This window comes from Ranitomeya imitator, chromosome 2 (assembly GCF_032444005.1).
Source record: "Ranitomeya imitator isolate aRanImi1 chromosome 2, aRanImi1.pri, whole genome shotgun sequence".
Taxonomy (NCBI): domain Eukaryota; kingdom Metazoa; phylum Chordata; class Amphibia; order Anura; family Dendrobatidae; genus Ranitomeya; species Ranitomeya imitator.
Genome location: NC_091283.1, coordinates 169,789,224 through 169,802,659, shown reverse-complemented (window position 1 = coordinate 169,802,659; position 13,436 = coordinate 169,789,224). Strand labels below are relative to the sequence as shown.

General features: G+C 47.3%; 1 protein-coding gene across 1 annotated transcript in view; it reads right to left on the bottom strand.

Moving 5' to 3' along the window:
• Positions 1–13,436, bottom strand: part of PLXNA3 (plexin A3) — a 109,996-nt gene that overhangs the window by 3,226 nt on the left and 93,334 nt on the right. The window contains exons 15-31 of the mRNA XM_069747929.1: positions 12,118–12,254; positions 11,350–11,520; positions 9,044–9,137; positions 8,609–8,851; positions 7,482–7,625; positions 7,070–7,304; positions 5,822–5,964; positions 5,179–5,435; positions 4,671–4,737; positions 4,395–4,541; positions 4,148–4,307; positions 1,902–2,005; positions 1,713–1,809; positions 1,439–1,629; positions 1,179–1,348; positions 840–1,052; positions 587–737 (exon numbers count right to left, since the gene is read on the bottom strand). Coding sequence (XP_069604030.1) covers positions 587–737; positions 840–1,052; positions 1,179–1,348; positions 1,439–1,629; positions 1,713–1,809; positions 1,902–2,005; positions 4,148–4,307; positions 4,395–4,541; positions 4,671–4,737; positions 5,179–5,435; positions 5,822–5,964; positions 7,070–7,304; positions 7,482–7,625; positions 8,609–8,851; positions 9,044–9,137; positions 11,350–11,520; positions 12,118–12,254 — 2,724 coding nt within the window. The remainder of the gene's footprint in view (positions 1–586; positions 738–839; positions 1,053–1,178; positions 1,349–1,438; positions 1,630–1,712; positions 1,810–1,901; positions 2,006–4,147; positions 4,308–4,394; positions 4,542–4,670; positions 4,738–5,178; positions 5,436–5,821; positions 5,965–7,069; positions 7,305–7,481; positions 7,626–8,608; positions 8,852–9,043; positions 9,138–11,349; positions 11,521–12,117; positions 12,255–13,436) is intronic.

The following is a 13,436-nucleotide window of genomic DNA, read 5'->3' as shown; positions in this document are numbered from 1 at the left end:
CAATCACAGGCCAGAACAGTCCAGTGGCCAGTCATGTCTTGTACCAGCGCAGAGCACCCTGCACTGGATCCAGGTGAGTGCTGGAAGGTGAGTTTATTATTATTTTTTACAGGTCTGAACCCCTAGGGGAAGTTTTCTCCTTACTCCAACAACCCCTTTAAAGGTTGCGATCAGAAACCCTCACTGTTCAGGTGATACCTGGAGCCATTAACAGCACAGCTCCATACACCAAGCAGTGGCCATTCTTGGGTACTGCAGCTTAGCCATTACTGAAGTGAATGGGAGCAGAGCTGCAGTACTGAGAACGGCCACTACACTGTTCCGGCCGTGGACGCTGCAGACAGCTTGGAGCCGGGCGTGGGACCTACACTGATCTCATATTGATGACCCAGCCTAAGGAAAGGTGATCAATATCCAAGTACTGGACAGCCTCTTTAAGACTCTTATTGCTTGGATATGGCATCAGGGTTTTGCTCGATGGGGGTCCAAGCACAGTGCCATTGGCTATCTTCGAAGGTCCATTGACGTCAATGGCCAACCATAATTTAACCCTCTTTTCTCCTTCACCCGCCCGACAACCTCTCACCTCTTCCCTGTATTTGTTCACATAGAAGAAGAGCTCGCTGAGAGCGCTGAGAGAGTTGAACTCGTTGGCGTGCAGACGGGATTGCTCCACCAGGTAGGCGTCCATGTCCTGGTCACTGATTGCAGGCATCTTGTTGATGTCTCTGTAATATCTGTGCAGGAATAGAAAAGGGAAAGTGACTGGGATGCAATACCAGATGGGGCCCAGAGAGGCGCTGCAGAGACCCCTGCCATGTACCCGACCCTCCGCTCACCGCTCCACCCAGGTCTTGTAATTGGGGATGTCCTTGGCGTACAGCAGTTTGTTACTCGGCGAGTCCTTCCCGAGCCGATGTTCAGAGGTGGAGCAGGAGTCCATGAAGGTTTGGGCCACCACGGACAGGCAGGCGTCTGTGATGCTGCTCTTGTGGATGTCAAAGACAAACTGTGGGTTCTTTATTACGTTCACCCAGAAACGAAGTGGCAAGCTAGAAAAGGGTTAAAGAGGAGGATGGAATGTGCTGCGGTTTAGGAGGTTGGGGGATTCTCAGGCATTCCTATACCCCCCCCACTGCAGTATCTGAGTGCTGCGTGGCCTCTTGTGCGCCATTTACCAGTTACTTTTCCACGTGTGCCGGACGTCCGGGTCCGTGATCTGCCTCCGATCAGCTTGTTCGTCTAAAAAGTCAAACATGTACTTGATGGCGAGCGGGAGGGCGCTGCCCCTGTGTGCTGTGCTGAACACCGTCTCAAACAGGTCGTCCACAAACTTCTGCAGAGTTCCCTGTAGGGGGCGGTAGAGGACCAGAATCAGCCACAGTTGCCAGCATGTGCCTTCCGCAGCCACTGCCGCCACCTCAAGCGTCGCTCTCACCTTTGTGGCCAGTAATCGGGTAAGGTAGATCTCTGATACCATCTTGCTGCCGCGGTCCCCCTCCTTATGGTCCGTGTGGTCATGATTTTTTACGAGATGCCACAGTTTTGTGCCGGTTTCTTGGTCGGGCGTGATCATCGGGGCGCGTGAGCGCAGGCTATCAGGACTGCTGGAGGTGCGGAGCAAGCTCTCTGATAAAGGAAGGTGACGTCAGGTATATGGTGTATACCAGATCCCGCTATGGTGATGTGCCGATGCCAGCTCCGATACCTACCATACCGACTGAGCGAGCGGGTGAAGGTGAATGAGTTGGTGATGTTGTATGCGGACACCTGCTTGGGGATCAGAGCCACGGTGGACCCGTCTGTGACCTTATAGGACAGAAGTACAAGATATGGCGGTCAGTGGAAAACCAAGGGCACCGCCTGGTCAGGCAGATGGTGGTCGAGTGCGACGTCCTCACCTGATAGTGTGCCAGCGTGTTCAGCCTCTTCCAATCAAACTCTATTTTGGTGGTGACATCCTCATCCTGAAGGACGATGCGGGTGATGCGGCCCTGACGCCACTCTGCAAACAGAAGAGACACCTCCATCGTTAGATCTACAGTGGGTAGGGAAAAGTATTCAGAGCCCTTTAAATTTTTCACTCTTTGTTTCATTGCAGCCATTTGGTAAATTAAAAAAAAGTTCATTTTTTCTCATTAATGTACACTATGCACCCCATCTTGACTGAAAAAAAACAGAAATGTAGAAAATTTTGCAAATTTAATAAAAAAGAAAAACTGAAATATCACATGGTCATAAGTAATCAGACCCTTTGCTCAGTATTGAGTAGAAGCACCTTTTGAGCTTGTACAGCCATGAGTCTTCTTGGGAATGATGCAACAAGTTTTTCACCCCTGGATTTGGGGATCCTCTGCCATTCTTCCTTGCAGATCATCTCCAGTTCCGTCAGGTTGGATGGTGAATGTTGGTGGACAGCCATTTTCAGGTCTCTCCAGGGATACACAATTGGGTTTAGGTCAGGGCTCTGGCTGGGCCAGTCAAGAATGGTCAGAGTTGTTGTGAAGCCACTCCTTTGTTATTTTAGCTGTGTGCTTATGGTCATTGTCTTGTTGGACAGTGAACCTTCAGCCAAGTCTGAGGTCCAGATCACTCTGGAAGAGGTTTTCATCCAGGATCTCTCTGTACTTGGCCGCATTCATGTTTCCTTCAATGACAACCAGTCATCCTGTCCCTGCAGCTGAAAAACACCCCCATAGCATGATGCTGCCACCACGTTTCACTGTTGGATTGTATTGGGCAGGTGATGAGCAGTGCCTGGTTTTCTCCACACATACCGCTTAGAATTATCACCAAAAAGTTCTATCTTTGTCTCATCAGACCAGAGAATCTTATTTCTCATAGTCTAGTAGTCCGTCCTGTGTTTTTTAGCAAACTCTATGTGGGCTTTCATATGTCTTGCACTGAGGAGAGGCTTCCGTCGGGCCACTCTGCCATAAAGGCCCGACTGGTGGAGGGCTGCAGTGATAGTTGACTTTATGGCACTTTCTCCCATCTCCCTACTGCATCTCTGGAGCTCAGTCACAGTGATCTTGGGATTCTTCTTTACCTCTCACACCAAGGCTCTTCTCTCATGATTGCTCAGTTTGGCTGGACGGTCAGGTCTAGGAAGACTTCTGGTGGTCCCAAACTTCTTCCATTTAAGGATTATGGAGGCCACTGTGCTCTTAGGAACCTTAAGTACTGCAGAAATTCTGTTGTAACCTTGGCCAGATCTGTGCCTTGCTACAATTCTGTCTCTGAGCTCCTTGGCCAGTTCCTTTGACCTCATGATTCTCATTTGGTCTGACATGCACTGTGAGGTCTTATATAGACAGGTGTGTGACTTTCCAAATCAAGTTCTATCAGTTTAACTAAACACAGCTGGACTTCAATGAAGGAGCAGAACCATCTCAAGGAGGATCACAAGGAAATGGACAACATGTGACTTAAGTATGAGTGTCAGAGCAAAGGGTCTGAATACTTATGACCATGTGATATTTCAGTTTATCGTTTTTATTAAATTTGCAAAAAATTCTAGATTTGCTTTTTTCAGTAAAGATGGGGTGCAGAGTGTACATTAATGTGAAAAAATGAACTTTTTTGAATTTACTAAACGGCTGCAATTAAACAGAGTGAAAAATTTAAAGGGGTCTGAATACTTTCCATACTCACTGTACAATTTAGCACCTCCTGCTGCTACGGCCTCACCCCAGTACAAGAAATTATGGCCCCAGACCTGCAGCCTGGCCACAGCCACCAGAGAGGATCGGGGAAGAGCTTTGGCAGTGGGCAGAATGGGAAATATGCACACCCCATACACAGCAAGCAGCGAAACTCTGCAGGAACACCTAAGAAGACTCGACGTATACTGGGAACGCCCTATAGGAGCTGCCGTATAAATGGAATACTCCACAAGACCGTCCTTACACCTGGAACTCTCCACAAGGCCCGACGTATACTGGGAACACCCCACAAGCGGTTTGGGAGATGCTCTGACCCAGTCATCCCCACATTATAATATAGCCCTCGTCCGCCTTATGTTAGCCCATTTTCCAGCTTCCATCACATCACTCGGCAGCACTGACTGCTCAGTTGCTGCCTGACATACTCCACCCCCGCCAGGCTCGGAGATGATCAGTGGACTGATATACAGTGATGTCCTCACCTAGGTCCATGTCTTCTGCCTTTGGCCTCTGGGTGTAGGAGATTCCCTTATAAACTGCATCCAGCAGCTTGTCCTTCACCTGAGTGACCGTATCGCAGTTCAGGACCTTAACGGGGATCTCGGTGCCGTTCTCGCTGTCCGGACAGATGCAGCTCAGGGTCTGCAAAGGAAAAGAAGGCAATCATAGCAATGCCAGCCATGGTGACGGGACAGGAGACTCCGCAGGGGTCAGGTACCATGCACTAACCAGGACTTTGTAGTCAATCTGCTGCCGGATGAGCTTGTCCTCACTTAGTGAGTAGCGCGCCTCCCCGGTGATGGCATCTATAGGTCCTTTCTCCATCTGTTGCTTTATGGCACAGAAAAGCATGAAGAGCGGCTCTCCAGCACATTCCTAGGAAGTAAAGTGGCATATACCATCTCTAGTGCCAATCTGTACAGTCTGGTGGTGCCTGGCACAATGCTGGGCACGGCGTGACTGGTGACAGCAGGGTAGTGTCATGGATCAGCTCAATTTCCTCACCTTCAGGAACTTATACAACAGGAAAGTAAACCAATTTGTCAGCATCTTCTCCGCTACCGACTCCGTCCTACAAAGATGTATGCAGATATTAATCCTTGTGCTCTATGAATGTCGTAAGTGCATATGTTCTTTCTCCCAAGTACAGCGCCACACCTGTTCACAGGTTGTCTCTGCTCCATTGAAGTTAATTGGGCTGAGCTGCAGTACCACAGATGACCTGGAAAAGATGTGGCGCTGTTGTTGGAACAAAGCAGCAGTGCTTTTCTAATACTTGACAAGCTATTTAAAGGGGTTCTGTGATGGATGTGACAGATGGGGAAAACGATTGGCAAGATGGGACAGCTGCAATTGCAATGCCAACAGGGTTTTGGGTTTAATGCTGTAAACACGAGTGACAGTCTAATTTCTGGGAATACAGACCAAAAGTTGGGAAGCGACAGGTCCCTATCAATCATATGAGTCAATCCCTGGCCAGCAGCGGCTTCAGACCCCCAGTGCCGTATCTCACCTGCGCAGTAATAGTTTGGGGTGGTTCTTGCTCTCCAGGTTCTTCTCTATTAAGTCACTGAGCAGCTGCTTCAGCAGGACGGTAGCGTACTCCATGCGGCCCTGGAGGGACACCATGACCAGCGAGGCCACGTTCCCCCGATCCCGCATGGAGAAGCTGCGCTGGTTTTCCAGGGTGTGAATGAAGGTCAGCAGGAAGGTTTTATTATTTAGAAGCTGTCCGAAGAGTCTCAACGCTTTTTCCACATTGGGAGGGATCTGCACAATATAAAAATGACACATAAAGCAGGTGAAATGGGCAAGTGATTCATAGGACCCTGGTTCAGAAGCCACGTTGGTAGTCCACGGCTAAACCTTGCCCTACTTAACAGTAGGTCTTGCACATCATCATTGCATTGTGCCACATGCATAAAGTTTCCCTAATCAGTAGAGGAGGAGGTTCACAGGGCTCTGGTCCGGCAGCCACAGGCGGCTACTGTCGTGGCCACTAGACCAGGGTCCTACAGATCAGTTTGCTCACCTCTGCAAATAAAATGTTACATGCATGTAAACTATGAGGATGACATCTCCATAAGTACGAGCTCCATCGCCAACAGGAGCAATGGCGGAGAATTACATCCCTAACACTACCGGGAATAACTCACATCCAGTTCTTTGAGTACTGGGTGGTCTTCAATGCCAGGAAACAGGACCCGCATGGCGTACGTCTTGTAATCCAGAAACGGGATCTTCACGCCATCCATATTATTGGTGAGTTCATTGATGTCTGTCTGGAGCTCGGCAAATGCTGGAAACATTAATAGTTGGGGGTCGGTTACCAACATGGTGGGCAGATAAGGAAAGCGACACACGAATACATTATTGGGGTATACGTGCACCACTCGGCATTCCTAATTCCTCCCTATCATGGTGCAATGGTAAGGGGATCGGAAAGAATAGCTGCCTTGGGCAGAGCGGACAGGAAGTATTGTCATGAGGCCACAAAAGCTGGAAAACATGGAAGAGTGACAAAAAAGCGGAAGAAATATCTGTAAAGGGCTGTATGTAACCAGGAGCACTAAGCTGGTGGGGGATCGTTCTATATGTTCTCCTTCCACCTGTAGGGTACCATCTCTCAGCACCACTCCCCGCGCCTGGCATGCCGGATCGGACAGCTGCTAATGTCTGTGGGGAATGCGCTGTTATTGTATCCAATCTGACTTCTCGCTGCTAATGAAGTCCCTGGAGTGGGGAACGTCAGTGATGAAACTGTTCATGCCAGAGGGAAGGAGACAAATCCAAAAACCCTGAGTGTTCTCAGTGAGAAATATGACTAAATGCATGCAGGAACCACACAGCCCGGGCACGTGGTGGAGGTGCCACTGCACTGACCTCAATGGCCAGTCCTCAACCACCTGCTGACAGTCCAGAGCTGGTAAACATGGAAGTGAGTCTTCTTGGTGGCCATCGATACCTGCACCCCATCATCTCCATGAATGATTGTCAATGTGTCTCATCGCCCCATCAGTCACCCCGCAGAGTGAGGACGCAGCACTGCTGCCGACGTGCACCATTAATCACGCTGCCATTAGCTTATGCTTACTCCTAATTGTATTCCCCACCCCCACTCCCGATTTCCGAAGCACCAGCGTAAAGCTTTATTGATCCGGAGAAGAAAGTGCAGAGACACAGGCATTCTCTTGTATGAGGTCATGCCTGCTCAATTAACCCCTGGCATGACCGCACTTAATACCTGATAATACTAGAATAACCATCCATATTAGATATAGACTCATTACTCTTTATTAAAGTAGCCTGTGCAAAAGATGAGGGTACGAAAAGTTTCCAGGATGGCTGCCCGGCTTGTCACCCTGCTTCACCAGACCCCAGAATAAGGCTCGCTCGATACCCACCTTCCTTGCATTCCAGCGCCACCCGTGACTCCAGGTTATCCATCTGCATCTGGAGCCTTTTGAGTGTGCGGTCCGCGTCCCTAGTCTTCCTCTTGTATGCGATGAGGACGGTAATGATGGCAAGAAGCAGCAGCCCTCCGCCGGCACCGATCCCCACGATGGCTGGCAGGGTGAGTGAACTGTCCGAGTAGATCCTAAGGCTTCCAGGGGAAAACTCCATCCCGCCCACCAGGATCTGTAAGGGAAGAGAAAAAAATGTTAAGGAAAAATTGTAGAAGTTTTTCAAAGTGGCCACTGCGAAGACAAGATAGGAAAAAGGTAACAGGAGTGATGTGTGAAAGTATTCAAGGGGCACAATGAAAAGTGATCCATTGGATCTCCGAATTTAAGGCAAAACTCAGGTTGTACTCACAGTGACCCGATGCTCTCCGGTTTGGCTGGGGGAATCGCACAGCAGCTGGGTGTCCGACACAGTGAGAGCGCACGGGACGTCTCCGATCAGCACAGTGTAATTCAGCTTGGCTCCTCCGGGGGCAGCAGGCTGCAAATTCCTTCCCTGCACGGAAAGTGAATCATCCAATCACTGACGTTTACAGCTGATCCCAGCCACTTTCCACCAATGTCAGCATATTAAAGGGATAGTGCAGGCAGTCTCTCCCACACTGACAACTACCCAGCGATGATCATACACGGCTCCCGTTCACTAGGATAGGACCTGTGCCCGACACTCGCTGGGCATTACACGGTTCCTTGTGCAATTCCAACTTTCCATGCCAGATGATTGCGTAGGAGAGCATGTCTGGTGCGACTTCTTGTCAATGATTGCATCTGATATTGCAACTTAAAGGGATCGTCTGCAATTTTACCCATGTAACAAGACCAAAGTGTTTGAAAAAACAAGCAACTCTGCAATATACATCTTGCTACAAATGCTCCCAGTTCTCACACATGGTAGGCTTTCTAATTTTATAGTCTATAGCTCGTTGCCAAGGTTACTGGCCACCTATGCGATCAGAGGTGGTCACTTTCCTACTGCCAGATCTTGCAATCATTGCTGTGATGGTGGCCGGGTTGCTGGCGCTCGTCTGATACTGCAGAGTGGCCTCTGTTTGCAACATGGCGAAACATATGGCTTAGAGTGATGCCACCACGGCAAACTATCTTCATGAGGAATAGGGAGGCTGGGGAAAGGTGCGCTCCTAAAGATGAGACACACCCTTTAAACCCTTTTACAGGAGTAGGACTGTCCTGCAATACCACCCACAGCCCACAGCCAAGAGTGGCGCTGCTCCTACAAAGATCTTTTTACTAATCTCATAAAACCTGTTTTTGGCATTAAATCTACACCATGCCATTGTTTATGTGTAATGCCGTCCTCAGCCCCAGATAATCCATAATCCTCTAGTCCGGATCAGCCAATTATCTACTTAGAGGAGCAGTGAAGACTCTGACCAAGTCCTACAATGAAGAGGCTGGTGTGAGGATCATTTTTAGCATGATTTCCTATTAATAAAAATAAAAACTAAAAAAAAGTCCCACCTTGAGGATGACATGAGACCCTGGCTTGATCTCCAAAATGCCACTTGACCCGAATGTCTCCACCACCGGGTTGGGGTAGTAGGTGAAGGAGGTGAAGTTTAAGGTGAGGAGACTTGTCACATTGTCCAAGATGAAGCCGAACTCATCTGGCGGGATGCCATCACTGGGAACAATCTCGCCAGTCAAGGGATAAATGCCGGGGGCCTTACACACCATCAGGGTGTCATTCATTATCTGACAGGTCTGAAAATAAAAAATGTCTTTGTGTTACCGTCCTGATAGCAGGGGACAGAGGTGAACTAAACAGTGATTTCCAAATGACGGGCAATCAGCGATCAAACTCTGAGCGAGTGCTAAACTAGCGCCACCACAGGGCAAATGAAGCATTACACAGTGGCTGTATCACCCATCAGCCAACCCCCTGCACATACTTACATTGTTAGTCTCTCTCCTGGAATACTTGGCGCGAACTTTGGGCTCTCGAATGGTCAGCAGATGAGTCCCGGTCACGGTGATTGCGGTGCTGCCGCTGTGCAGGAAGATAACATACAAGAAAGTGAGGAGAAAGGACCTTCATCACACAAAGGAAGCCTGCGAGCGAGATAACAAGGACCAAACATGGCACCAGAGATAGCAGATATCATGTGGTATCATCCAGGGAGATAGCGGGGAGCCATGCCTGATAAGGGCCTGACCAGCACAAATTACTCACATTTAAACCTTTCTATTTTTACTGACGGGCTTTATACATTGCATTGTTTGGCGCTTACTTTTTTTTTTTACTGACGTTTGTAAGTAAATTAGACGAAGCACATACAGTACAGACCAAAACTTTGGAAACACCTCATTCAAAGATTTTTCTGTATTTTCATGACTATGAAAATTGTACTTTCACATTGAAGGCATCAAAACTATGAATTAACACATGTGGAATTATATACATAACAAAAAAGTGTTAAACAACTGAAAATATGTCTTATATTCTAGGTTCTTCAAAGAAGCCACCCTTTTGCTTTGATTACTGCTTTGCACACTCTTGGCATTCTCTTGATGAGCTTCAAGAGGTAGTCACCGGGAATGGTTTTCACTTCACAGGTGTGCCCTGTCAGGTTTAATACGTGGGATTTCTTGCCTTATAAATGGGGTTGGACCATCAGTTGTGTTGAGCAGAAGTCTGGTGGATACATAGCTGATAGTCCTACTGAATAGCTAAGTAAAGAAAAATGAGTGGCCAGCATTACTTTAAGAAATGAAGGTCAGTCAGTCCAAAAAATTGGGAAAACTTTGAAAGTGTCCCCAAGTGCAGTTGCAAAAACCATCAAGCGCTACAAAGAAACTGTCTCACATGAGGACCGCCCCAGGAAAGGAAGACCAAGAGTCACCTCTGCTTCTGAGGATAAGTTTATCCGAGTCACCAGCCTCAGAAATCGCAGGTTAACAGCAGCTCAGATTAGAGACCAGGTCAATGCCACACAGAGTTCTAGCAGCAGACACATCTCTACAACAACTGTTAAGAGGAGACTTTGTGCAGCAGGCCTTCATGGTAAAATAGCTGCTAGGAAACCACTGCTAAGGACAGGCAACAAGTAGAAGAGACTTGTTTGGGCTAAAAAACACAAGAAATGGGCATTAGACCAGTGGAAATCTGTGCTTTTGGTCTGATGAGTCCAAATTTGAGATTTTAGGTTCCAACGACCGTGTCTTTGTGCGATGCAGAAAAGGTCAACGGATGGACTCTACATGCCTGGTTCCCACCATGAAGCATGGAGGAGATGTGGGGGTGCTTTGCTGATGACACTGTTGGGGATTTATTCAAAATTGAAGGCATACTGAACCAGCATGGCTACCACAGCATCTTGCAGCGGCATGCTATTCCATCCGGTTTGCGTTTAGTTGGATCATCATTTATTTTTCAACAGGACGATCCCAAACACACCTCCAGGCTGTGTAAGGGCTATTTGACCAAGAAGGAGAGTGATGGGGTGCTACGCCAGATGACCTGGCCTCCACAGTCACCAGACCTGAACCCAATCGAGATGGTTTGGGGTGAGCTGGACCGCAGAGTGAAAGCAAAAGGGCCAACAAGTGCTAAGCATCTCTGGGAACTCCTTCAAGATTGTTGGAAGACCATTCCCGGTGACTACCTCTTGGAGCTCATCAAGAGAATGCCAAGAGTGTGCAAAGCCGTAATCAAAGCAAAAGGTGGCTACTTTGAATAACCTAGAATATAAGACATATTTTCAGTTGTTTCACACTTTTTTGTTAAGTATATAATTCCACATATGTTAATTCATAGTTTTGATGTCTTCAGTGTGAATGTACAATTTTCATAGTCATGAAAATATAGAAAAATCTTTGAATGAGAAGGTGTGTCCAAACTTTTGGTCTGTACTGTACATGTGGAGCGTGCTGGACATATCATCCCTGCAAGCGAGATAACAAGGACTAAACGTGGCACCAGAGATAGCAGATATCATGTGGTATCATCCAGGGAGATAGCGGGGAGCCATGCCTGATAAGGGACTGACCAGCACAAATTACTCACATATAAACCTTTCTATTTTTACTGACGGGCTTTATACATTGCATTGTTTGGCGCTTACTTTTTTTTTTACTGACGTTTGTAAGTTAAATGAGACTAAGCACATACATGTGGAGCGTGCTGGACGCATCATCGCCGTATACTGCAGCCCTTCCATCCATACATACGGCACGATGGGGCGACGCTATGGGACACCTACTTGAAGATACTCCATGCCGGTTCCAGGCGGGTGATGGAGGGGTCCTCCGTGTAAGTGTAGATTACGTCCCGGTTCCATATGCTGGCCTTATCTATCCTGAGAGTGATGGTGGCCGGGCTGGGGCCCTGAGACGATGCCGGAGAGATGCAGACTATTTCACTCCAATTCCTCCTGGTGAACAAAGCGTACGTCCATGTGTTGTGTGGAAGGAAATATATATCTTCTATACATACATGTATACTGCTAGATCAGTACTGAGGCCACTGGACGGGAGCCCGGCCAACCGCTTCCTACTCACCGGCGTCCCTCATTTGATTAGCCAGGGATGCCGGCAGGTAGAGGAGGTTCGCAGGGCTCACATCTAGTGGCCGCGGGCTACAGACGATAACCAGGGATAAACTAATCTGGCATATTAATAGACGCTTGTTCTAGCTTCCTCTCGTCCTAGGATCGTCTGATTCCTGCATGTTGTTTGCAGCACATCCCCTAATTAGAAGAAGAAATGTGCTGCCAACATCAGCATTTTTTTTAGGACACATAAAATATATGTGATTGCCCGACAAGCGAGCAGAAGGCGGCCATATTTACATGTACCAACGATCAGTGATGAGCGTTCTTACCAACACTTATCAGGGTGAGGACAATTGTATCCTGAGCGTTTTCCGTCCCATTTGTGTGCTTTATACATATCATGTCACTGTCTGCTAATCCAGAATACCTGATACTCCACAACCTAGCAGACCCATTGTTGTCAGACGATAGACCTACATGACAAATCGGCACTCGGAGTCCCGGATGAGAACGGACACGGAGCTGCCGGCGTCCAGGTTTTTCCCACTGACTGTGAGCAGAGTTCCCCCAGAGGCCGGGCCACGCATGGGATTCACGTCATGAAAAGTTGGAGACTGAAAAAAAAAAAAAAAGTATAGAAACAAGATAGTTATTAGTAATAAGTATCAGGAGAGGATCAAACAAAGGGAGATTAACCCATCACGACCTGTTACCTGTGTCAAAGGTTGTGTCCCTGCCATTGATGAGGGTTCACATGCAGAGCAAACATCTTTCCCCACACATGATGGCTGATTAAATAAGCCATCATGTGCCCCTAACAGCCGCAGGTTGAAACCGGAAGAGGGTGCGTCATTCCACCAGCTCATTGGTGGGGCGCTGATGGGCTGCCACGACAGACTGGGGGTCTGCTGAAAACCCCCATGCCTGTCGTTACAATCCTTTTATGAAAGCCAACCCATGGCCGGCGTTCACAGGAGACTGATTTTCTCTATACACAGCAGTGCTGAAGACGACCGCAGCTTCAAGTCACCTAAGGGGACTAATAAATAAATACTGTAAAAAGTGAGAAAAAAGTTTTTAAAATCTGAAAAGATTTAATTTCCCCATTAAAAATTAAACAATTAAAAATATATATACATTTGGCATCACTGCGTTCATCAGCGTTGAGAGAAAAATAAAATCAAAACGTCAGAATTAGGGGTTTTCGGCTGTTGTAACATTGCAATAAAATCTAATAAGAGGCGATATAAACATCGTATCTACCCTAAATAGCATCAGTAAAAATGTCAGCTTAGGGCACAAAAAATAAGCCCTCACCCAGACCGAGATACTGAAAAATCTAAAGGTTACAAATCTCAGAAAATGGAGACAAGCAAAAATATCTTTTCTTACAAATTTCCACATTTTTTTCACCACTTAAAAAAAACCCAACCAAAAAAAAAACATGTTTGGTACCTGCATACTCACGCTGTCCTGGAGAATGATATTGCCATATTTTACCATATAGTGAACATGGTAAATAAAAAACCCTAAAAATAATTGTGGACTTTATTTTTGCAATGTCAATGCACTTGAAATTTTTTTTCCTCGCTTTCCAGTGCATAACACAATAAAATGAATGATGTAACTGAAAAGTACAACTCGTCCCGCAACAATCAAGCCCTCATACGGCTCAGTGGTCGAAAAAATACAGTCATTGCTCTTAGATGGGGAGGAAAAAAAATGGAAAATCGCAGGGTCATGATGGGGTTAAGGGGGGAAAGTGCTGGGATATAGATGTACTTTTATTTGTTTTG